Source organism: Loxodonta africana, chromosome 3 (assembly GCF_030014295.1).
Source record: "Loxodonta africana isolate mLoxAfr1 chromosome 3, mLoxAfr1.hap2, whole genome shotgun sequence".
NCBI lineage: Eukaryota > Metazoa > Chordata > Mammalia > Proboscidea > Elephantidae > Loxodonta > Loxodonta africana.
Genome location: NC_087344.1, coordinates 165,274 through 191,436, shown reverse-complemented (window position 1 = coordinate 191,436; position 26,163 = coordinate 165,274). Strand labels below are relative to the sequence as shown.

The following is a 26,163-nucleotide window of genomic DNA, read 5'->3' as shown; positions in this document are numbered from 1 at the left end:
CCTGTACTTCTTCCAAGACAGATTTGTTCATTCTTCTGGCAGTCCATGGTATATTCAATATTCTTCTCCAGCACCATAATTCAAAGGCGTCTGTTCTTTGGTCTTCCTTATTCATTGTCCAGCTTTCAGATGCATATGAGGTGTTGCTGATCCTGGTCAGAATGAGTTCACTCTCTGCACCTGTGGCTTCCCCAGTGCTGCAGAGTGCCCAGCCCACAGTGGGTCTTGTGCAAATGAAGGAGGGGTGTGTGGGTGTCAGCACACTTTGCTCCCGGATGCTGCCTTCCTGAGTCTTCCTACCCTCTGGTGGGCACGGGCAGCCAGGGTCACCCCACGTCATGAGACAACTTGGTGCAAATTAGAAAACGGTGCCCCTTCCTCCGAGTGGAGCTGGTACAGGGGACAGCAGAGCCGAGAGACGAGGAGTCAGGTGTTTGGACTCGCTGTGGGCACCTGGGACCAGATGTGTCTGGAGTCCACGACTTCTCACCTTTCAGTTCAGAGGACCAATAAAGTCCCCTTTTTGCCCAAGCCAGCATGATTTTTTTTTCTTTCATTTGTAGCCCAAGAACGAGGACACAGCAAGTCTCTTGTCTGAGGAAGGAGGCCCAGTGCTGCTCTAGGTGCCTGAGGCTGGCATGAGAAAGGGAAGCTGAGAAGGAAGGGAGCACTCTGAAGGCCTGGCTTTGTACATCCTGCAGACCTGGAAGGAGGTTGCTGAAGTGAGGGAATGAGCTTCCCGGCAGGGGTATAATCAAGGCCGGCTTCTAAGGAGGTGCAGAATCTGAACAGGGAAAGGACCCCAGCTCAGAATGGAAGAAGGGAAGCGGCATTGGGACGGCAGAGAGAACCCAAAGGTAGAGGAAAAATCTCTTGCAACTGAGTCAATCTGAACTCACAGTGGCCCTATAGGACAGAGCAGAACTGCTCCACAGGGTTTCCAAGGCTTTATTGAAGCTGACTGTCACTTGTTTCTCTCCCAGAGCTGCTGGTGGGTTCAAACTGCAGACCTTTTGGCTACCAGCCAAGTGGTTAACCACTGCACCACCAGGGCTCCTGGTAGAGGGAAGAGGCTCCGGAATCCAGCCCTGACCCTCAGCCTCCCTGCCTGTCTCAGTCTGTGTCCCTCATTCGCTGCCCCTGCTCTGAAGCCGCTCATGGCTTCCCGTGGCCCCCACCCTGGCATGAGGCCCCAGTCTACCCTCCACCCTGTGTGCCCTACACTGCAGACCCTCCCCCTTCCTGACCCCCAGCCTAGCAGGCCCACTCCTGCCCACTCTTCCGGGGTCAGGAACCCCAACCCTGACACGCCGAGGGGCAGGTTAGGTGGTGGCATTCAAGCTCTAGATTTTCCACTCTGCGGGATCCCAGGCTCTCCAGCCGCCAGGGCTGTGAGGAGGCGCCGCAGGGCCACACGGGGACCGTGCTTCCTGCGTGGCGCGCACCCCACAGACCAAGGAGGCACGGTCTGGCGACGATAATTAATGTAATCACATTAGGGTGGTAATTATAGACACCACAGACCCACCGAGGCCAGGGCTCCCTGCGCCTTCCCCGCCTGCACCTGCTCCTCCTTCCGGCTGAGCGAGGTTCCTGGTTTGCCCCCCTCCCCCGCCAGCGTAGGATTCAATTAAGCTTTTGTTTTCTTCTCAGCTCCTCTGCGGGTGCGGAGGGAGGGCTGCCGGCGGCCACTCTGCCGACAGGAGGAGAAAAATGACTTCAATAAAAAGGAAGCTCGAGGGAGCAGACCCGAGCACACACCCTCCTCCCACGCCAAGCCGATCCGCCTCCGTTCCCAGCCCACCTCCCCTTCCCCCGACTCAGCCGCGCACTGAGGTGAGAGCGCAGGGTCCCAGCCGGCGAGGGCTCGAGTCCTGGCTCCGTGGTCAGAGCTGGTTGCCTGGGGCTGAGCCTGTTTACCTCCCTGCGCGGCGGAGATGGTGCAGGTGACCCCTCCAGGGTTACATAAGATGCTTCGCGCAGTGCGTGTATTGAGCCCTAGCTGGGGGGAGGGGGCAGAACAGCCCATTGAATCCTCACCAAGACCCTGACGGCCTCATTTCACAGATGGGTAAACTGAGGTGCCGGGAGGTGAAGTGATCTACACGCCATCGCACACCTGACACATGACCGGCGGAATTCGAATCCAGGGCTGGTCCAAACCCCAAGCCCTTAACCTCACTGGCTGCTGCCCAGTCGGACCCCACTCGCAGCCCCTCTGCCCCCCCGCCCCGAGCTCCCCAGCCAAGACCAGAAAACGTTCTCATTTCTCAAAGTCAGGAGGTAACTCTGAGGTAGACCTCAGCCCCAGCTCCCTGTAGGGGACCTCAGGCAAGCCACCTCTCTGAACCTCAGTTTCCCCATCTGTTATGGATTGAATTGTGCCCCTCTCCAAATATGTGTTGTAAATCCTAACCTCTGTGCCTGTGATTACAATTCCATTTGGGAATGGGTTGTCTTTGTTATGTCAACGAGGCAGGATTAGTGTAGGGAGGATTTTGAGTCAATCCCTTTTGAGGTATAAAAGAGATTAAACAAGCTAGCAGAGCAGAGATGTAGGAAGAGAGATGCCAGACACACTGAGATCCCCAAGGAACCAGGAAGCAGAAGCCGAAGAGACAAGGACCTTCCTCCAGAGATGAAAGAGAGAAAGCCTTCCCCTAGAGTCAGTGCTATGAATTTGAACTTCTAGCCACCACAACTGTGAGAAAATAAATGTTTGTTAAAGCCACCCACGTGTGGTGTTTCTGTTATAGCAGCACTAGATAACCATGATGACATCTGTAAAATGGGGTGCTAACCACAGATAACAACGACGCCATCTATAAAATGGGGTGCTAACCGTAGATAACAAGGACGCCATCTATAAAATGGGGCGCTAACCATAGATAACAATGATGCCATCTGTCAAATGGGGTGCTAACTGTAGATAACAACGATGCCATCTGTAAAATGGGCTGCTAACCGTGCCCTTGCCTCCAAGTCAAGTTTTCAAAACATTTGGAACATTAGTCTCATCCAAACATCCAGCCCCCACGTGTCTGTCAGTTTGTCCTTCTGTAGGGGCTTGCATGTTGCTGTGGTGCTGGAAGCTATACCACTGGTATTCAGATACCAGCAGGGTCACCCATGGAGGACAGGTTTCAGCTGAGCTTCCAGACTAAGACAGACTAGGAAGAAGGACCCAGCAGTCTACTTCTGAAAAGCATTAGCCAGTGAAAACCTTATGAATAGGAGCGGAACATTGTCTGATATAGTGCTGGAAGATGAGCCCCCCAGGTTGGAAGGCACTCAAAAGATGACTGGGGAAGAGCTGCCTTCTCAGAGTAGAGTCGACCTTAATGTTGTGGATGGAGTAAAGCTTTCGGGACCTTCATTCGCTGATGTGGGACAACTCAAAATGAGAAGAAACAGCTGCAAACATCCATTAATAATCAGAACCTGGAACGTATGAAGTATGAATCTAGGAACACTGGAAATTGTCAAAAATGAAATGGAACTTATAAACATCAATATCCTAGGCGTGAGTGAGCTGAAATGGACTGCTATTGGCCATTTTGAATTGGACAATCATATAGTCTACTATGCTGGGAATGACAGCTTGAAGAGGAATGGCATTGCATTCATCATCAAAAAGAACATTTTGAGATCTATCCTGAAGTACGACACTGTCAGTGATAGGATAATATCCATATGCCTACAAGGAAGACCAGTCAATACAACTATTATTCAAATTTACACACCAACCACTAAAGTCAAAGATGAAGAAATTGAAGATTTTTACCAGCTTGTGCAGTCTGAAATTGATGGAACATGCAATCAAGATGCATTGATAGTTACTGGCAATTGGAATACAAAAGTTGAAAACAATGAAGAAAGACCAGTAGTTGGAAAATACGGCCTTGGTGATAGAATCGATGCCGGAGATCTCATGATAGAATTTTGCAAGACCAACGACTTCTTCACTGCAAATACCTTTTTTCACCAGCATAAATGGCAACTATACACATGGACCTCGCCAGATGGAATACACAGGAACCAAATCGACTACATCTGTGGAAAGAGATGATGGAAAAACTCAATATCTTCAGTCAGAACAAGGCCAGGGGCCAACTATGGATCAGACCATCAATTGCTCATATGCAAGTTCAAGGTGAAAGTGAAGAAAATTAGAACAAGTCGACGAGACCCAAAGTATGACCTTGAGTATATCCCACCTGAATTTTAGAGACTATCTCAAGAATAGATTTGACGTGTTGAACACTAGTGACTGAAGACCAGATGAGTTGTGGAATGACATCAAGGACATCATACATGAAGAGAGCAAGAGGTCATTAAAAAGACAGAAAAGAAAGAAAAAAGCAAAATGGATGTCAGAAGAGACTCTGGAATTTGGTCTTGAACGTCAAGTAGCTAAAGCAAAAGGAAGAAATAATGAAGTAAAAGAACTGAACAGAAGATTTCAAAGGGCAGCTCAAGAAGACAAAGTAAAATATTATAATGACACGTGCAAAGAGCTGGAGAGAGAAAACCAAAAGGGAAGAACGTATTTCTCAAGCTGAAAGACCTGAAGAAAGAACTCAAGCCTTGAGCTGCAGTAGTGAAGGATTCTATGGGGAAAATATTAAATGGCACAGGAAGCATCAAAGGAAGATGGAAGGAATGCACAGAGTCATTATACCAAAAAGAATTAGTCGATATTCAACCATTTCAAGAGGTGGCATATGATCAGGAACCGATGGTGCTGTAGGAAGAAGTCCAAGCTGCTCTGAAGGCATTGGCGGAAAACAAGGCTCCAGGAATTGATGGAATATCAATTGAGATGTTTCAACAAACAGATGCAGCGCTGGAGGTGCTCACTCGTCTATGCCAAGAAATATGGAAGACAGCTTCCTGGCCAACTGACTGGAAGAGATCCATATTTATGCCTATTCCCAAGAAAGGGGATCCAACCGAATGTGGAAATTATTGAACAATATCATTAGTGTTACACCTAAGTAAAATTTTGCTAAAGCTCATTCAACAGCTGCTGGAGCAATACATCAACAGGGAACTGCCAGAAATTCAGGCCGGTTTCAGAAGAGGACGTGGAACCAGGGATATCATTGCTGATGTCAGATGGATCCTGGCTGAAAGGAGAGAATACCAGAAGGATGTTTACCTGTGTTTTGTTGACTATGCAAAGGTATTGGACTGTGTGGATCATAACAAATTATGGATAACATTGTGAAGAATGGGAATTCCAGAACACTTAATTGTGCTCATGAGAAACGTGTACATAGATCAAGAGACAGTCATTCAAAAAGAACAAGGGGATACTACATGGTTTAAAATCAGGAAAGGTGTGCATCAGGGTTGCATCCTTTCACCATACCTATTCAATCTGTATGCTGAGCAAATAATCCGAGAAGCTGGATTATATGAAGAACAGGGCATCAGGATTGGAGGAAGACTCATTAACAACCTATGTTATGTGGATGACACAACCTTGCTTGCTGAAAGTGAGGAGGACTTGGAGCACTTAGTGATGAAGATCAAAGACCACAGCCTTCAGTATGGATTGCACCTCAACATAAAGAAAACAAAAATCCTCACAATTGGACCAATAAGCAACATCATGATAAATAGAGAAAAGATTGAAGTCATCAAGGATTTTATTTTGCTTGGATCCACAATCAACAGCCATGGAAGCAGCAGTCAAGAAATCAAAAGACGCATCGCATTGGGCAAATCTGCTGCAAAGGACCTCTTTAAAGTGTTGAAAGCAAAGATGCCACCTTGAAGACTAAGGTGCACCTGACCCAAGCCATGGTATGTTCAATCGCATCATATGCGTGTGAAAGCTGGACAATGAATAAGGAAGGCTGAAAAAGAATGGACGCCTTTGAATTGTGGTGCTGGAGAAGAATATTGAATATACCATGAACTGCCAAAAGAACAACAAATCTGTTTTGGAAGAAGTACAACCAGAGTGCTCACTGGAAGCAAGGATGGCGGGACTATGTCTTACATACTTTGGACACATTGTCAGGAGGGATCGTTCCCTGGAGAAGGACATCATGCTTGGTAAAGTACAGGGTCATTTGAAAAAGGAAGACCTTCAGTGAGGTGGATTGACACGGTGGCTGTAACAATGGGCTCGAGGACAACACGGATTGTGAGCATGGCGCAGGACTGGGCAGTGTTTTTTTCTGTGGTACACAGGGTCGCTGTGAGTCGGAACCCACTCGATGGCACCTAACAACAAAAACAACAAACACCCAGCTGGCATCTGTTAGAGGAAAGCAGAGCAAAGTTCTAGAGCCGGCTAGAGAAAGGGCCGGAGTGGAGATGCTGAGCATGAGACGAAGCCAGCTAACGTCCTCCAGGGCAGTTACCGCAACCTTGGGGACAGAACTTGCTTGCAGCTTCTCAGTCGTCGAGGTGACATCTATCCCCACAGAGCTGAGGCACCATCAAGAACAAAGAGTAAGTCGAACAAGGTGACCTTCCCTGGGTGTCAGATGACCCCTCACAGGGGTATAGTGAGTTGGATGGTGTCTTAGTCATCTAGTGCTGCTGCACAGAGGTACCACAAGTGGATGGTTTTAACAAACAGGTTTATTCTCTCACAGTCTAGTAGGCTAGAAACCCAAATTCAGGGCGTCAGCTTCCCAGGAAGGCTTTCTCTGTTGGCTCTGGAGGAAAATCCTTGTTATCAGTCTTCCCTGGACTAGGAGCTTCTCCGTGCAGGAACCCCAGGTCCAAAGGACGTGCGCTCAGCTCCCAGCGCTGCTTTCTTAGTGGTTTAAGATCTTCATGTCTATCTGCTGCTTCTCTCTTTTATATCTCAAAAGAGAGTGTCTTTAGACACAATCCAATCTTGTAGATTGAGCCCTGTCTCATTAACATAACTGCTGCCTATCCCACCTCATTAACGTCATAGAGGTAGAATTTACAACACTTAGGAAAATCACTTCAGATGACAGAATAGTGGACAATCACACAATACTGAGAATCATGGCCTAACCAAATTGATACACATATTTTTGGGGGACACAATTCAATCCATGACAGATGATGTCCCCCAAAATGCATACCCACCTGGAACCTCAGAACATGACTGGATTTGGAAATAGGGTCTTTGCAGTTGTAATGAGTTAAGGAACTTGAGATGAAATCATCCTGGATGGGCCCTACATCCAATGCCGGGTGCCCTTATAAGAGAAAGGCAGAGGGACACTCGAGACACAGACACACAGAGATAGAGGGCAGACGGCCACGTGAAGATGAGGCAGAGACTGGAGTGATGCGGCCACAAGCCCAGGAACACCTGAGGCCACCAGAAGCTAGGAGAGACAAGGAAGGGTCCTCCCCTAGAGCCTCCGGAGACAGCACAGCCCTACTGACTCCTGGATTTTGGACTTCTGGCTTCCGGAACTGTGAGAGAATAAAGTTCTGTTGTTTTAAGCCCCCTAGTTTTTGTTACCTCATTAGAGTGGCCCAAGGATGCTGATGCAGGTGCCTGGGTTGACTGATGCTGTGGGGTAGCAGCTCCCACCTGGGTGATTTCCCCACCATGGGACAGTCAGCAATGTCTGAGGACATTTGTGGTTGTCATGACTTGGGGGGCTGCTACTGGCATCAAGTGGGTGGAAGCGAAGGATGCTGCTCAACACCCTACAGTGTACAGGACAGCCCCACCCCAGTGAATGATCTGCCACCAAATGTCAACAATTTGCCCCCATTTTTTGCCCCTTTCCAAGTCCTAGATAATTCTTCTTAGCATGAGGATAAAGTGAGAGAAGGCATGTAAAGTGCCTAGTGTGGTGGCTGGCATACAGTAAGCACTCAATAAACGTTAGCTGTTTCCCTTTCATTTGACCGGTATTAACTGAGTGCCTGCAATCTGCTGAGCCTTGTGCTTGAAGCTGGGTATCCCACCATGAGCCACCAGAGAAGAACCTACTGTGGCTGGCTGCAGCTTCCCAAACTTCATGGCGATGATATTTCTGGCCCCAGGTGCGCTTCCCATTGAGAGGTGAGGTCTGCAGTCAAGAGGTGGGGTCAGCAAGCAGTAGTTTAGCTTAAGATTGTCTGCCTTGAGCTCTGTGCTCTTTTAAGATCATCTATATGCGATCAAATTGACAACAGCAACTCCAAAGTTTACGTAGACAGGAACCTTAGCGGGCGGTGAGTTTATGTTAATGGGGGAGGAACAACTCAGAAAAGGAGGGTGGGGATGGCTGCACAACCGGAAGAATGTAATAAATGTCACTGAAATGTGCGCGTAGAAACTGTTGAATTTGTATATGTTCTGCTGTGTATATTTTCTACAACAAAAGACGTGGGGTCTGTGTCTCTTCCTCCCATCCCTGGTGTGCTATGATTAAGAAGTCATGCTGCCTGACTCCAAAACCTGATCATAAAAAGGTTACAGGTTCCACCCGGCTTTCTCTCTCTTTGGGGGTGCTCACTGGCAGCCAAGCCACCATGTTGTGAGACAAAAAGTAGATCAGTGGTTGTCATGGGCTGGGTGGAGTGAGGGGAGAGGCCTGTGAATGGGTTTTGTATAGGGGTGATGACTGTGTGTGGACCTAGATGGGGGGGTGATGGTCGTGTGTGGACCTAGATAGAGGGGAGGGTCATGGACGTGTGTGGACCTAGATAGAGGGCATGGTGATGGATGTGTGTGGACCTAGATAGAGCGGATGGTGATGGACGTGTGTGGACCTAGATAGAGAGGAGGGTGATGGACGTGTGTGGACCTAGATAGAGGGGAGGGTGATGGACGTGTGTGGACCTAGATAGAGGGGAGGGTGATGGACATGTGTGGACCTAGATAGAGAGGAGGGTCATGGACGCGTGTGGACCTAGATAGAGGGCATGGTGATGGACGTGTGTGGACCTAGATAGAGGGGATGGTGATGGTCGTGTGTGGACCTAGATAGAGGGGAGGGTGATGGTCGTGTGTGGACCTAGATAGAGGGCATGGTGATGGATGCGTGTGGGCCTAGATAGAGGGCATGGTGATGGATGTATGTGGACCTAGATAGAGCGGATGGTGATGGACGTGTGTGGACCTAGATAGAGAGGAGGGTGACGGACGTGTGTGGACCTAGATAGAAGGGAGGGTGATGGACGTGTGTGGACCTAGATAGAGGGGAGAGTGATGGACGCGTGTGGACCTAGATAGAGGCGAGGGTGATGGACGCGTGTGGACCTAGATAGAGGGGAGGGTGATGGACATGTGTGGACCTAGATAGAGGGGATGGTCATGGTCGCGTGTGGACCTAGATAGAGGGGAGGGTGATGGACGCGTGTGGACCTAGATAGAGGCGAGGGTGATGGATGCGTGTGGACCTAGATAGAGGGGAGGGTGATGGACGCGTGTGGACCTAGATAGAGTGCAGAGTGATGGACGCGTGTGGACCTAGATAGAGGGGAGGGTGACGGGCGTGTGTGGACCTAGACAGAGGGGAGGGTGACGGGCGTGTGTGGACCTAGACAGAGGGGAGGGTGACGGGCGTGTGTGGACCTAGATAGAGGGGAGGGTGATGGACTGTGTGGACCTAGATAGAGGGGATGGCTGCCCAAGACTGAGTGCACTAAATGCCATGGGATGGTAGATTTTACGTTATGTGACTTTCACCTTAAAAAAAAAGTTCCTGAAGGCTATACATTTACGATTTATGCACTTTACTGTATATGTTATACTCCTATAAAACAAGTTAAGAAAAAACAATTCCCAGAATCGGGCGCTTCTCACCCCCTCGCAGTCCCCACCCTGTCCGCCCCATCAGCCCTCCTGGAACCGCGCAGTCGCCCCAGCCTCCGTCTCCGGGGCCGTCAAGGTCTGTCCTCCCCGCGGCCGCCAGAGGGAGCCCGTGAACACCGCGTCGGCCCGTCCCAGCTCTGCTCGCCGCCACGGGCTGTCCTCCCCGCGGCCGCCAGACGGAGCCCGTGAGCACCGCGTCGGCCGGTCCCAGCTCTGCTCGCCGCCACGGGCTGTCCTCCCCGCGGCCGCCAGACGGAGCCCGTGAGCACCACGTCGGCCAGTCCCGGCTCTGCCAGCTGCCCTCCAGGGCTCCCACCACCACGCCCACAGGGCCCTGGAGGACTTGCCCAGTCTCCTCCCTGTCCTCCCCTCGCTCCGGCCACACGGACGTCCTCACTGTTCCCCCCGCCACGCCAGGCCGGGTCCTGCCTCAGGGCCTTTGCACATGTTGTTCCCTTCTGGACGCTCTTCCCAGGTGTCCACAGGCTCCCACCCTCCCATCCATCCACAATACCTCTCCCACCTCCCGGCCGGTTATTTTTTTTCTCCCTCTATGAGGGCCGGGGTGGGGGGAGGCTCCGTCTACCTCACCCCCTGGTGTTTCCCAAGTCTAGAACAATGGTTGGCACAGGGTAGGCGCTGGACAGATATTTGCTGAATGAATGACATAGTGAATGATGCTAAGATGCTGCGTTGCTTTACGTAGTCAACAGGCAGGCAGTGGGGGAGGCGGCAGAGGGCTTCCTGCACCAGACCGGTCCCACGTTGGAGGGCGCCAGGGACCTGCCTCACGCCCACTCGCACTCGTGTGCTCTGTCTGACTTGGGAAGGGCTATTTTTAACTGCGTGTTGGCTGCTTGAAGTGTTTTAATTGCACAATACTAAGGGCAGGCCCGCGGGTGAGCAAACCTAAAATTAAACGGCACACGCAGCAGGCCCACGTGCAGCCTGCCGGGTGGTCCTTCACGTGTCCACCCACGCGCCCCGCACGCAGGGAAGCCCTCTGCGCTGCGCGCCTGGGGTGGGCCGCACACGCGTGCCCCACATGCTTGGCGGGACCCACCCCCGAGCCTTTGCACAGCTGCGCCTCGTGCTGTGCCCGGCACTCGCCCTGAGGCCCTGTGGTCGGACTGCCTTCGGACCCCCGTGACACTGCGGTCTGCACCACCCCCCCACCTAGCCTAGCTCAGCCCGGCGCTGTTTTCCTTCTTCCAACACACTTTGTGCCGCTCTCACTTTTCTTGTCTGGTGTTTGGCTCCAACTAGATGGTGACCCCCAAGAGGGCCCGGAGTTTTCCTCAGACCCGGCGAGTGGGGCCTGTAGTGGACACTTAATGAGCGCTTAAGGTGCGAGCCAATGAATGAGTGGCTGTGCAGACCCAGGCAGCTATTCCCAAAGCCTGTGCACCTGGGCCCCGTGCGACGGAAAGGGTGGGGCTCCCAGCTCCTCCTGCCTGAGATGCCCCCTTGTCCTCGGTCCCCAAGCCTCCCCCACTCCCCCACGCAGGGACCCCCTGATGGACAGCTTCCCAGGCTGTGCTTAAATCAGACTTTCCACCGCCAGACCACAGGCGTGGTCTCTGAGCCCAGGATGCGGGCTTTGAGCTTTTGTCTTTAAATTTTTTATTTTGATATAATTTTAAATGCACAGAAAAGTTGCAAAATTAGTACCGGAAACGCCTGTAGACTATACCCAGAGTCACTGTTTATGTTTTGCCCCATTTGCTGTATCATATTCTACATCTATCTTTGCATCTATATCTGTGTAGGTCTCACCTACATCTGTGTCAACTACGTCTATAACTGTATCTACATCTGTATCTCCGTCTGTCTCACCTACATCTGTGACAACTGCGTCTATAACTGTATCTACATCTGTATCTGTCTCACCTACATCTGTGAAAACTACGTCTATAACTGTATCTACATCTGTATCTCCGTCTGTCTCACCTACATCGGTGACAACTACGTCTATAACTGTATCTACATCTGTATCTCCGTCTGTCTCACCTACATCTGTGACAACTACATCTATAACCGTGTCTACATCCATATCTCTGTCTGTCTCACCTACATCTGTGACAACTACGTCTATAACTGTATCTACATCCGTATCTCCGTCTGTCTCACCTACATCTGTGACAACTACGTCTATAACCGTGTCTACATCCATATCTCCGTCTGTCTGACCTACATCTGTGACAACTACGTCTATAACCGTATCTACCTCCGTATCTCCGTCTGTCTGACCTACATCTGTGACAACTACGTCTATAACTGTATCTACATCTGTATCTCCGTCTGTCTCACCTACATCTGTGACAACTGCGTCTATAACTGTATCTACATCTGTATCTGTCTCACCTACATCTGTGAAAACTACGTCTATAACTGTATCTACATCTGTATCTCCGTCTGTCTCACCTACATCTGTGACAACTGCGTCTATAACTGTATCTACATCTGTATCTGTCTCACCTACATCTGTGAAAACTACGTCTATAACTGTATCTACATCTGTATCTCCGTCTGTCTCACCTACATCTGTGACAACTACGTCTATAACTGTATCTACATCTGTATCTCTGTCTCACCTACATCTGTATCTGGACTCCTTGGAAAGTCTATGGGGCAGTTCTACTCTGTCCTATAGGTTCACTGTGAGTTGATGGCAATGGGGTTTATATCACCTTTATCTGTATCAATATCTATCTGTATCTGTATCACCTGTATGTATATCTATCAGTTCAAAGGCATCAGTTCTTCAGTCTGCCTTATTCATTGCCCAGTTTTCACATACATATAAAGCAACTGGAAGTACCATGGCTTGGTATGCATTTGAATTGTGGTGTTGGTGAAGAACACGGAATTTACCACGGACGGCCAGAAGAATGAACAAATCTGTCTTGGAAGAAGTACAGCCGGAATGCTACTTGGAAGCAAGGATGGTGAGACTAAGTTTCACATACTTTGGACATGTTGTCAGGAGGGACCAGTCCCTGGAGAAGGACATCATGCTTGGTAGAGGGTCAGCGAAAAAGAGGAAAACCCTCAACGAGGTGGACTGACGCAGTGGCTGCAACAATGGGCTCAAACATAATAATGATTGTGAGGACGGCGCAGGACTGGGCAGTGTCTCATCCTGTTACACTGGGGTCGCTATGATTCAGAACTGACTCCATGACACCTAACAACAACACCTATGTTTATATCTGTCTCTATATCACCTAAATCAATCTGTTATCCATCTGTTTGTGTTCACATGCATTTTCTGAATCCTCTCAGACCACACTGGCAACATGCTGCCCCTTATCCCTAAATACCTCACCACACGTTTTCTAAAACCAGGGTCCTCATTTTTCGCCTGCTGCAGCTCTCTAGATGGGGAAGTTTCAGCCGATACGACACTCGTGTCTGACCTGCTGTGCTACTCACATCTTAGCAGCTGCTCCAAAGCAGTCCCTCCGCGGCGGCCTTGGTACACAGCCGGGCACCATGGCAACGGAGGCTGGCGGGAAGGTCAGCAGGCAGCAGCTCAGAGGCACCTGGGTTGGGCCTCCTGGGCAGCTAGCCCGGGGATGGGGGTGCCAGGAGCCCCTGTGCTGCCCCGAGCTTGGCGACAATCCTGGCCCTGGGGTCCAGGGACCACATAGAGTGAGGTTCCTCCTGACCTCTCAATCACCTGGCTGGGTGAGTGTGAGTGAAGGGTTGAGAAGGATTCTGAGGCCCTATTGGTGCTCAAAGGAAAACAGTGCAGCAATCGGCAATCAGCTGATGATGTCTGCCTCTGGAGGGCAGAGGCAGGGGGTGGTGGTGTGTGTGCTGTAATTTTCCATCCAGATGGAGAAACTGAGGCACAGAGAGTGGGGGCAGCCTCCCTCTGAGCTCTCAGCAGCCTCGGCTCCTGGCACCTTCAGCGTGTTGGTAGAGGCCTCACACTGCCATCTCTGCTTCTCTCCTGTATCCTTCCTGTGATTACATTGGTCCTACCTGGATAAACTAGGATACTCTCCCATCTCAAGATCAGCTGTAGCAGCTTTTTAATTCCGCTTTACCATGTAACCTACATATTCACTGGTCACGGGGATTAGGTTGTGGTCATCTCTGGGAGCTGTTATTCTGCAGACCACAGAAGGTTCTTTGCTCCAAGGAGGAGGCCCAAGGGAGATGGTCCCTTTCTGCTGAAGACATTGCTGCATCTTGATGAGACGTCTGGAGCAGCTGCAGCCATGTTGGTGCCCATCTGAGGATGAATCCAACACAAGATGAGGGGCAGAGCCAAGGGAATTGTGGAGAAGTGGAGCAGAGAAGAGGCGAGGAACCTCTCACGTGGAGCCTCTTTGTGAGTGAGATAACACATTGTCTCATCGTTTAAGCCCATTTGAGGCAGGAGTTTAGCTTGTTTACAGCTGAGGGCATCTGGAGAGGAGAATGATAGCTGTCCCTCAGATGTCTGCTCTCATCTCTTGTAAATAGAGAGCCCCTGGTTTTCATCTCAGCACACATCTACCCAACAAAAATTAAATTTCACAGCCTCCCTTGCAGCTAGCTGTGGCCATCGAACAGGTTCCAGCCAATGGGGTATGAGCAAAAATGCCCCGAGCAGCTGGATTTCACCTTTAAAGATGAGAGGCAGGGCAGGCCTGGGAACTAGTAGATTCCTGAGAGGGATTTGAACAATTCCACTTATGTACCAGGCAGATCCAATCTCTGCTGTTAGAAGTCAGGCTAGGAATTATTGGGGGGGGGGTTGATTGGGAGGGGAGCTGGGAGGGTCTGAGGGGAGTCCTGGAGACTGGCTACATGGATGTGTTCAGCTGTAGAGATTCCTTAGGTTTTACATGTATGGTAGATGCTATGTGACACTTGTTGTTAGGTGCCGTCGAGTTGATGTACAACAGAAAGAAACAGTGCTCAGTCCTGCGTCATCCTCTCTTGAGCCCATTGTTGCAGCCACTGTATCAATCCATCTCTTTGAGATTCTTACTCTTTTTCACTCACCGTCTACTTTACCAAGCATGATGTCCTTTTCCAGGGACTAGTCCCTCCTGATAATGTGTCTGAAGTGTGTAAGACAAAGTCTCACCATCCTTGCTTCTAAGGAGCATTCTGGTTGTACTTCTTCCAAGACAGATTTGTTCGTTCTTTTGGCAGTCCACGGTATATTCAACATTCTTCGCCAACACCACAATGCCAAGGCGTCAACTCTTCTTCGGTCTTCCTTATTCATTGTCCAGCTGTCACATGCTTCCGAGGAGACTGAACACCATAGCTTGAGTCAGGGCAACTTAGCCTTTAAAGTGACATCTTTGCTTTTCAACGCTTTAAAGAGATCTTTTGCAGCAGATTTGCCCAATGCAATGCGTCTTTTGATTTCTCGACTGCTGCTTCCATGGGTGTTGATTGTGAAGCCAAGTAAAATGAAATCCTTGACAACTTCAGTCTTTTCTCAGTTTATCATGATGTTGCTCATTGGTCCAGTTGTGAGGATTTTTGTTTTCTTTATGTTGAGGTGTAATCCATACTGAAGGCTGTGGTCTTTGATCTTCATTAGTAAGTGCTTCAAGTCCTCTTCACTTTCAGCAAGCAGGGTTGTGTCATCTGCATATCGCAGGTTGTTAATGAGTCTTCCTCCAATCTTGATGCCCCGTTCTTCTTCATGTAGTCCAGCTTCTCAGATTATTTGCTCAGCATACAGACTGAATAGGTATGGTGAAAGGATACAACCCTGATGCACACTTTTCCTGACTTTAAACCAATCAGTGTCCCCTCATTCTGTCCAAACAACTGCCTCTAGATCTATGTACAGGTTCCTCATGAGCACAATTAAATGTTCTGGAATTCCCATTCTCTTCAATGTTACCCATAATTTGTTATGATCCACACAGTTGAATGCCTTTGCATAGTCAATAAAACACAGGTAAACATCCTTCTGGTATTCTCTGCTTTCAGCCAGGATCCATCTGACATCTGCAATGATATCCCTGGTTCCACGTCCTCTTCTGAATCTGGCTTGAATTTCTGGCAGTTCCCTTGATATACTGCTGTCACAACTTTTGAATAGTCTTCACCAAAATTTTATTTGCATGTGATATTAATGATATTGTTCAATAATTTCTGCATTCAGTTGTGTCTTGGAAACCCTGGTGGTGTAGAGGTTAAGAGCTACGGCTGCTAACCAAAGGGTCGGCAGTTAGAATCTGCCAGGCGCTCCTTGGAAACTCTATGGGGCAGTTCTACTCTGTCCCATAGGGTCGCTACGAGTCGGAATCGACTCGGCGGCAGTGGGTTTGGTTTGGGTTGTGTCTTAGGCTGGGTTCTCTAGAGAAGCAAAACCAGTGAAGGGTATAAATATATATATATACAGCGTTGCTGTTGTTATTAGGTGCTGTGTAGTCGGTTCCGACTCATAGCGACCTGATGTACAACAGAACGAAACACTGCCTGGTCCTGAGCCATCCTCACAATCGTTGTTATGCTTAAGCCAATTTTTGCAGCCACTGTGTCGATCCACCTTGTTGAGGGTCTTCCTCTTTTCTGCTGACCCTGTACTTTACCAAGTATGATGCCCTTCTCCAGGGACTGATCCCTCCTGACAACATGTCCAAAGTATGTAAGACACAGTCTCGCCATCCTTGCTTCTAAGGAGCATTCTGGTTGTACTTCTGGTTGTAAATATACAGAGATTTATATCAAGGAAATGGCTCATGCTGTTTTGTAGAGGCTGGAACGTCCAAGTCCATGGGTCAGTTTAGAGGCTTCTGATTCATGGAGCTGCAGGGGCTGGCGAACCCAAGATTGGTAGGTTGGGGAGCAGGGCTCTTGCTCAGAAGCTGTGGAGATCGAAGAATCCCAAGATCAGCAGGCAAGACTGAAGGTAAGCTGCTAGCTCAAGTTTCAGGAACCAGAGGTCAGATGATCAGGAGCCAGATGAAGGGTCCAGAGTGGGCAAAAGCCCCCGAGGCCTGCCAGAGTACCAGCCCACACTCGGTGCAGGCCACATGCCCCAGGAAACTTCCCTTCAACCGACTGGCGACTCACGACAGATCCCATCATGGGGGTGATCTCATATCAGATCTCAACAGGGAAGTGACCACAACATCACACAACCACCAAAACACTGAGAATAACGGTCCAGCCAAATAGACACGATTTTCACCATCAGAGGTTGGATCACCTTTCTTTGGAATAAGCATAAATATGGATCTCTTTCATTCAATTGGCCAGGTTGCCGTCTTCTAAATTTCTTGGCATAGATGAGTGAGTACTTCCGGCGCTGCATCCATTTGTTGAAACATCTCAGTTGGTGTTCAGTCAATTCCTGGAGCCTTTCTTTTTGCCAATGTCTTCAGCGCAGCTTGGATTTCTTCATTCAGCACCGTTGATTCTTGATCATGTGCTGCCTCCTGAAATGACTGAATGTCGACCAATTCTTTCTGGTACAATGACTCTGTGTATTCTTTCCATCTTCTTTGGATGTTTCCCGTGTCTTTCAGTATCTTCCCCAGAGAACCCTTCACTACCGCAACTTGAGGTCTGAGCTTTTCCTTCAGGCCTTTCAGCTTGAGAAATGTTGAACATGTTCTTCCCTTTTGGTTTTCTATCTCCAGGTCTTTGCACATGACATCATAACACTTTGTTTTCTAGAGCCACACTTTGAAATCTTCTGCAGCTCTTTTACTTCATCATTTTTTCCTTTAGCTACCTGACGTTCAAGAGCAAGTTTCAGAGTCTCTTTTGACATCCATTTTGGTCTTTTCTTTCTTTCCCGTCTTTTTAATGACCTCTTGCTTTCTTCATGTACGATGGCCCCAGTATCATTCCACAACTCACCTGGTCTTCAGTCATTAGTGTTCAATATGTCAAATCTATTGTTGAGATGGTCTCTAAATTCAGGCGGGATATACTCAAGGTCATATTTTTGCTCTTGTGGATTTGTTTTAATTTTCTTCAGCTTCAGCTTGAATTTGCATATGAGCAACTGATGGTCTGTTCCACAGTCAGCCCCTGGCCTTGTTCTGACTGATAATATTGAGCTGTTCCATCATCTCTTTCCACAGATGTAGTCGGTTTGATTCCTGTGTATTCCATCTGGTGAAGTCCACGTGTATAGTTGCCATTTATGTTGGTGAAAGAAGGTATTTGCAATGAAGAAGTCATTGGTCTTGCAAAATTCTATCATTTGATCTCTGGCATGGTTTCTGTCACCAAGGCCATATTTTCCAATTACTGATCCATATTTTTTGTTTCCAACTTTCACATTCCAATCACCAGTAATTATCAATGCATCCTGATTGCATGTTCAATCAATTTAAGACTGCAGAAGTTGGCAAAAATCTTCAATTTCTTCATCTTTGGCCTTAGTGGTCAGTGTGTAAAGTTGAATTACAGTTGTATTAACTGGTCTTCTTTGTAGGTGTATGAATATTATCCTATCACTGACAGTGTTGTACTTCAGGATACATCTTGAAATGTTCTTTTTGATGATGAGTATGATGCTATACCTCTTTGAGTTGTCATTCCCAGCAAAGTAGACTATATGATTGTCCAATTCAAAATGCCCAATACCAGTCCATTTCAGCTCACTAATGCCTAGGATATCGATGTTTATGGGTTCCATTTAATTTTTGACGATTTCCAATTTTCCTAGATTCATACTTCGTACATTCCAGGTTCCGATTATTAATGGATGTTTGCAGCTGTTTCTTCTCATTTTGAGTCTTGTCATATCAGCGAATGAAGGTCCCAAAAGCTTTACTCCATCCACGTCATTAAGGTCGACTCTACTTTGAGGAGGCAGCTCTTCCCCAGTCATCTTTTGTTTTCCAACCTGAGGGGCTCATCTTCCAGCACTATATCAGACAGTGTTCCACTGCTATTCATAAAGTTTTCACTGGCTAATTTTTTCATAAATAGACCATCAGGTCCTTCTTCCTAGTCTGTCTTAGTCTGGAAGCTCAGCTGAAACCTGTCTGCCATGGGAGACTGTCTTAGTCATCTAGTGCTGCTATAACAGAAATATGAGTGAATGGCTTTGACAAAGAAAAATTAATTCTCTCATAGTTTAGTAGGCTAGACGTCTGAATTCAGGGTGCCGGCTCCAGGGGATGGCTTTCTCTCTCTCTAGGCTCTAGAGGAAGGTTCTTGTCATCAATCTTCCCTTGGTTTAGGAGCTTTTCCATGCAGGAAGCCCAGGTCCAAAGGACACGCTCTGCTCCCAGCTCCTTTTTCTTGGTGGTGTGAGGTCCTCCTGTTTCTCTGCTTGCTTCTCTCTTTTATATCTCAAAAGAGATTGGCTTAAGACACAATCCAGTCTTGTAGACTTGAGTCCTGCCTCCTTAACATAACTGCCACTAATCCCACCTCATTAACATCACAGAGATAGGCTTTTCACATCAGGTGACAAAATGGTGGACAATCACATAATTCTGAGAATTATGGCCTAGCCAAATTGATAGGCATATTTTGGGGGGACATAATTCAATCCATAACAGTGATCCTGCTGGTATTTGAATACTGCTTGCAAAGCTTCCAGCATCACAGCAACACGCAAGCCCCCATAGTATGACAAACCGACAGACGCGTGGGGGATATGACACCAAAAAGTTAAAAAATACCAAGGGGAAGGACATGCCCCTCCTCCCCCGTGTACTGTGGGCTGGGCAGGCATCGCAGGGGAATGTGGAGCGCTGCTATTCTAGTCAGGACTGCACCCACGAAGAAAAAGGAGCTTCTATTTTAACAGGCCTCGAACCCAATCATAGTCCCTGGGTGGCGTAAATGATTAACGTGCTTGCCTGCTAACCGAAAGGTCGGAGGTTGAGTTCACCCACAGGGTCCTCAGAAGAAAGCCTGCTGATCTACTTCCAAAAAATCAGCCACTGAAAGGCCCACGGAGCACGGTTCTACTCTGATACACAGGGGCTTGCCACGAGTTGGCGTCGACGCCATGGCGACTGGCTACCCCAATCTTGGCCCCAGCCACGGCATCTACATTCCAAACACCCCAGAACGCAGAGGCCCGGCACGCTCCCTGCCAACCCCGGCATCCTTTCAGGCACTAGGACCTAGTCTTCTCCCTGGTGCCCAGTTGTGTGGGCAGACATTTGTGGGCGCAGCTCTGAGCTCTGCCCAGACTCCAGGTGATACTTCCTTCTGGGCCTTGCTGCTATGGGAGAAAATGGACCCCTAACTGGGACCAGAGAAACCAAACCCAACAGCAGCTTCCTTTTCAGGGTCAAAGGGTCAAAGCTTCAAGTACAAGTGTGAGATTTTTGCTACTTTAATGAAAGCAGGCAGCACGTATTTAATCCCAGGGCCCTGCTGGTTGGCACACCAAACCAGGCCTCCCTACCTATCAGAGCTTCTCCCTGGGGTGATGCTGCCCCCAGGGGACACTGGGCAATGTCTGGGGATATTTGTGGTTGTCATGACTGAGGGGGTGCTACTGGTGTCAAGTGGGTGAAGGCCAGGGATGCTGCTCAACACCCTGCAGTGGACAGGACGGTCCCAACCTAGAGAAGGATCCAGCCCCCATGTCAGCAGTGCTGAGGGAGAGAGACCCTGGTAAATATTAATAAAGCGCAAAGCAGATGGATGCCCCCATGCCACCTCCCCCAGGCTCTGTCTGAGGGGGAGGAGCTGTCTTTTCTGCTCTCAGGTCGCCCGGCCTCACTGGGCTCTCCACTGTCCCCAGACCCTGGGGCAGGTGGCTGAGTGGGTGTGGTCCCTGGCCAGCCTTCTTCTGGCCCCCCAATGTTGACACCCCCCCAGTTTACTCTTTGACTCCCCCTCCTTTAGCTACGCCCCCTTTGGGAGAATTTATTTAGTCTCAGGGTGGGAAGCAGGAAGCTTTGCTCATCCTGTTTTGTCTCCTCACTTATCCTCAGGAACGGGGCTGTGCTTTCAAAAACAAAACGGAGGATTTTGATATCAGAAGCCTTGTTTCTGGCCAGAGGGACAGTGGTTAAAGGGAAAGGGAGTGATTTCTCACCACGCTTGATAGTTTTTAACCTGGCCTTGCATTCCACTTACAGGCACCTTGAAGCCACCAGTCTGTCCCTCCTGTGGGAGCTCTTGTAGAAGGTGGGAGCCACAGACCGTTGCTGAGTGAGGGAAGGCACAGCTTTGGCTGATCCAGGGAGGTGAATTTAGACCCAGGAAGACGCTGTTCTGCCCGCAGTCCCTGGACATTTCCCGCTGCACTGGCTCCTTAGCCTCCACCAAGGTCTTCCTCTTTCCTCAGCGCTGGATTCCGCAGTGCAGGCTTTGGGTTCTGGAGAGATCCGACCTTTGCAATCTTGGGCCAGTGACCTCGCTTCTCTGAACCTATTTTCCTCTCAGTGTAGTGGGAGTGACGGTAACAAAACCCACCAAAGGACAGACTTGGGAAGACGCAGCGGGATGTGCGGACAAGGCCTCGGTCTGACGTTAACGCCTGGAGAAGTCACCGCGCGCTTGAGTGGGGCGACATCTTGTGGTCGCTCTAGGTACTGCTGCCTCCTTCCCTCGCTCAGCGGCCGGTTACTGCGCGAGCCGGCGTGGAGCTTCGACTCTAATAGGGTAAAAAGACAATAAATATGTTAAAAAAGGAATATGCAATTCCACGCCTAACTATAATATAATGTTTCCCATACGGCTTTCACCTCTGAGAAATGTCTCTTCATGTCTTGTGCCTAATTTTTACTTGGTTCATCATTTTTCTTACTGATATGTACGAATTATTTGTGTGTTACGGGTACTTATCGGCTATGTGTGTGACAAATACTGTCTTCAGATTTGTGATTTGTCTTTTCATTTTGTTAAGGTATCTTTTGATTATCAGAAGTGTTTAAATTTAATATGGATGAATTTAGCAATAATTCATGGTCGGCATTTTTTGTGTCTCTTAAAAAAAAAAATCCTTCCCTGCCCCGAGGGCAGAAAGATTTAAAAAAAAAAAAAAGGTGCTGTTGAGTTGATTCTGACCCATGGCGACCCCATGTGTTACAGAGTGGAACTGCTCCAGGCCTTTCTTCCGCAGTGCCACGGAGTGGTTTCGAACCACCAACCTTTAGGTTCTCATCTGAGTGCCACATGTTTGTACCACTCCACCTTAATTTTTTCTGTAAGTTTTAGAGTTTTATTTTGACATTCAAATCTGAATCCATTTGGGTTGAGCGGAGCGTTTTCTGTTGCAGCCCGTAGGGAAGCGGCAGTGAGTAGCTCACCTCAGCCGCTGGTCTCAGGAGACAACTTTCTGGAAGACAGAGACAGACACTGAGGAAGAAAAACCTGTGACATTGTTTAGGCAATGCCAAATGCCATGGAGAAATCAAGCAAGAAGCTGGGATGCAGGGAGACAGATGAGGGAGTGGCTGCCTCCCTGAGGCCAGTGAGGCTGGAGGGGAGAGCGAGGCCGAGGTGGAGGTCTGAGCTCCAGGCCACAGAGGAGTTTCAGTCCTGTGCGGATGGCAGTGCACAGGTCAGAATGCCCCAAGAATGTGCTGGGACATTCTCCTGTTGCCATGACGACGGCAGAGCCACTTGGGTTTTGAGGGAGGAAGGCGCAAGGCCAGGAGGTCCCATGGGGGACCACAGGCCGAGTTTGACCAGCAACAACCATGTCGCTGAGGCTGCGAGTGAGGCAGAAATGAAACAGGACCGTGATGTCCTGGGCTTCCAGGACTCCGCCAACGAGAGCCAGGGGGCCCTGGACCCCAAGTACCAGGACCCCGACGATGCTGCGCTGGGACTGGGGGACAACGAGGAGGACATTCCCCTAGAGGAGGTGGCCGGAGAGGAAGTCCTCCAGGGCCAGGAGGCGGAGGAGGCACTTTCCAATCTGGAGAGGGTCCTGCAGAAAGACGTGGAGGAGGACGAGGACGTTCCTGAAGTGAGGTAGGCGGGGGAGGGGGCAACGGGGGAGTACAGGGCAGCGGGGGACGGGGAGTATGGGGCACCGGGGGTACCGGGGCAGCGGGGGCGGGGAACAGGGAAGCCGTGGGAGTAGGGGCAACGGGGGGGGGGGACGGGGGAGGGGAGATGGGGAAGGGAGGGCTGGGCAGTGGGGGAGGGATGGAGCAGTGGGGGGGGGAGTGGGGCAGCAGGGTGCAGCGGGATGTAGCAGTGGGGGGGCACAGGGCAGTGGGGGGACACGGAGAAGGAGCACCAGCTCCACACCCATGACAACCAGACCGCATCTCCTGGATACCAGAAGGAGGCTGAGCTGCCTCCTGGGGCCTCTGAATGTGGTTCTGGGAATGAAGGCCATAGGCCCAGGTGACAGCACCTCCACTAGCCTTTGAGGCAAAAGTCGGAGAACACAGCCCCCTGTTCACTAGGTGGCCAATGGTAGAGTCTGCAGACAGCATTCAGATGCCAGAGGGGAGAGGTTAGAGCGAGGGGTCCTGATTCAGTTCCACCTTCGGGGCCTGGTATACAGTAGGTGCTTGATAAATGTTTGCGAGATAGTGAACATTACCTTATTCAATCACAACCACACTCCTGGAAGATGGGACCCATTCTCACATCCACCTCAGAGGGGAGGGAGCTGAGGCTTGGGCAGTCAGGTGACAAGACCAAGCCCACATACCCAAGTCCTCTTGACCCCAGAATGCTGCCCCAAAGAGGTGCCTTTGAGGGAGAAGACTCACTTGGGTGGGGTAAGAGCAGATTCAAGATGCTTGAGCAAGACCTAAAAGTGGCTCTGGGCTCCCCAACATGTTGGGGAGAAAATCCTGCTCCAAGCCTGCTCTGATTCTCCCAAAGCCGGCTGTCCATCAGCCACGAGTGGCCAGTGCCCAGAGGGAGGAAGAAGAGGAGGGTCTTCGATTTGGCAAGACCCAAGACCAACTGGCAAGTCTTGAAAGACAGGTGAGGGCATGCCAGTTAGAGGCCTGGGGGAGCGAGCTGGGGAAGTGCCCCCCGGGGTCCCCTCTGCATCTTCCCAGGCCCTCCCCAGGTTCCCACCCATGACAGAGTTAGGGTAGGTGGGGACCAGGCAGTTAGGAATGGTGCTGAGGGAGGGTAAGCAGTTAAGATACTGGAGGCGGGGCTCGTTGGGGGGCAGGTGCCCCTGGTGGGTGTCCAGGAGATTTGGGAGTGTGGGCCCAAGGCGAGCCCCAGAGCAGAGGGCAGTGGGGGCTGGACCTTCTCATCGCAGGGTGGGCTGCTGCCAGGGCTATGCCTGGATTTCCCCTTGCAACATGACCTTGCACTTCTCCCTCTATTGGTAAGTGCTGTCCCTCCCCACCCCCATCCCGTGGGGGAACGTGCCAGGTTCCCGGGGTCACTCTGCTAGAGCCACCCCCTTCTCTTCCCCAGGGCAAGGATGGAGGCTCACTCTCCTCAGGGCCATTCCTCACCCCAAGGGGGCCGACTTTCATGATTCGTCCCTGTTCTTAGTTACACCTCCACCCCCCCTCCCCCGCCCCGCAAACAGGGCCTTTGCTCACAATAACATACAACCCATGGGGCTGAGACACTCTTCCCACTGTCCTCTCTGACCTGCCCCCGCCCCTCATTTGGAGCTGCTCCCCTTCCTGCCCCTTCTCCCCTGTCACTGTCCCCCATTCTGTGGGTATGTGCGGGGAGCCCCTGAGCTTCTGTTTCCGAGCAGAGCACCCCATGCCTCCCTCCCACTGAGCTGTGCTGGTGTATTCCAGGCCATCTGTATACTGGACAGAGAGGTTTCTCCAGGATACCACCTTATCTATCACAGTGCCAGGTAAGAAGGGTGCACCTGGTGTCAACCATCGCCTTGTGGGGTGGGGTCCTAGAAGGGGTACTGCCTATCCCCACTGTGGGCCCAACCTAGGTGCCCAGGACCTCGGGGGTCTTTGCACCTGCCCGTTTCCTGCCTCTAGGAGTCTGTCTTAGTCGTCTATTGCTGCTATAACAGAAATACCGCAAGTGGACTGCTTTTTAAAAATTTTTATTGTGCTTTAAGTGAAAGTTTACAAATCAAGTCGGACTCTCATACAAAAATCTATAAACACCTTGCTATATACTCCTAATTGCTCTCCCCCTAATGAGGCAGCACACTGCTTCCCTCCACTCTCTCTTTTTGTGTCCATTCCGCCACCTTCTGACCCCCTCTACCCCCTCATCTCCCCTTCAGACAGGAGATGCCCACATAGTCTCATCAGTCTACTTGATCCAAGAAGCTCACTCTTCACCAGTATCATTTTCTATCCCATAGTCCAGTCCAATCCCTGTCTGAAGAGCTGGCTTTGGGAATGGTTCTGGTTTGGGGCCAACAGAAGGTCTGGGGACCATGAACTCTGGGATCATTCTAGTCTCAGTCAGACTATTAAGTCTGCTCTTTTTACGAGAATTTGGGGTCTGCATCCCACTGTTCTCCTGCTCCCTCAGGGGTTCTCTGTTGTGTTCCCTGTCAGGGCAGTCATCGGTTGTAGCTGAGCACCATCTAGTTCTTCTGGTCTCAGGATGATGTAGTCTCTGGTTTATGTGGCTCTTTCTGATTTTTAGGCTCATAATCACCTTGTGTCTTTAGTGTTCTTCATTCTCCTTTGCTCCAGGTGGGTTGAGACCAGTTGATGCATCTTGGATGGCTGCTTGCTAGTTTTTAAGACCCCAGATGCCACTCTCCAGAGTGGGATGCAGAATGTTTTCTTAATAGATTTTATTATGCCAATTCACTTAGATGTCCCCTACCATGGTCCCCAGATCCCCGTCCCTGCTACGCTGGCCTTCGAAGTGTTCAATTTATTCAGGAAACTTCTTTGTTTTTGGTTTAGTCCAGTTGTGCTGACCTCTCATGTATTGTGTGTTGTCTTTCCCTTCACCTAAAATAGTTCTCATTTACTATCTAATTAGTGAACACCCTTTTCCCTCCCTCCCTCCCTCCCCCCTCTTGTAACCATCAGAGGATATTCTCTGTTTAAACTATTTCTTGAGTTCTTATAATAGTGGTCTTATACAATATTTGTCCTTTTGCAGCTGACTAATTTCACTCAGCATAATGCCTTCCAGATTCCTCCATGTTGTGAAATGTTTCACGGATTCACTGTTGTTCTTTATCGATGCGTAGTACTCCATTGTGTGAATATACAATAATTTATCCATTCATCCGTTGATGAGTACCTTGGTTGCTTCCAACTTTTTGCTATTGTAAATAGTGCTGCAATGAACATGGGTGTGCATATATCTGTTCATGTAAGAGCTGTTATTTCTCTAGGATATATTCCAAGGAGTGAGATTGCTATTTTTTTCTGGTCTTTTAAGGAAGCGCCAAATTGATTTTGTTGTACCATTTTACATTCCCACCAGCAGTCCATAAGTGTTCCAGTCTCTCCACAGCCTCTCCAACATTTACTATTTTGTGTTTTTTGGGTTAATGCCAGCCTTGTTGGAGTGAGATGGAATCTCATTGTAGTTTTGATCTGCATTTCTCTAATGGCTAA

The 26,163-nt window shown here is 49.6% G+C and overlaps 1 protein-coding gene across 1 annotated transcript in view; it reads left to right on the top strand.

The window, feature by feature from the left end:
- Positions 1-22,201: 22,201 nt before the first annotated feature.
- Positions 22,202-26,163, top strand: part of SPMAP2 (sperm microtubule associated protein 2) — a 29,517-nt gene continuing 25,555 nt past the window's right edge. The window contains exons 1-4 of the mRNA XM_064283087.1: positions 22,202-22,636; positions 23,507-23,611; positions 23,901-23,969; positions 24,403-24,464. Coding sequence (XP_064139157.1) covers positions 22,227-22,636; positions 23,507-23,611; positions 23,901-23,969; positions 24,403-24,464 — 646 coding nt within the window. The 5' untranslated portion in view covers positions 22,202-22,226. The remainder of the gene's footprint in view (positions 22,637-23,506; positions 23,612-23,900; positions 23,970-24,402; positions 24,465-26,163) is intronic.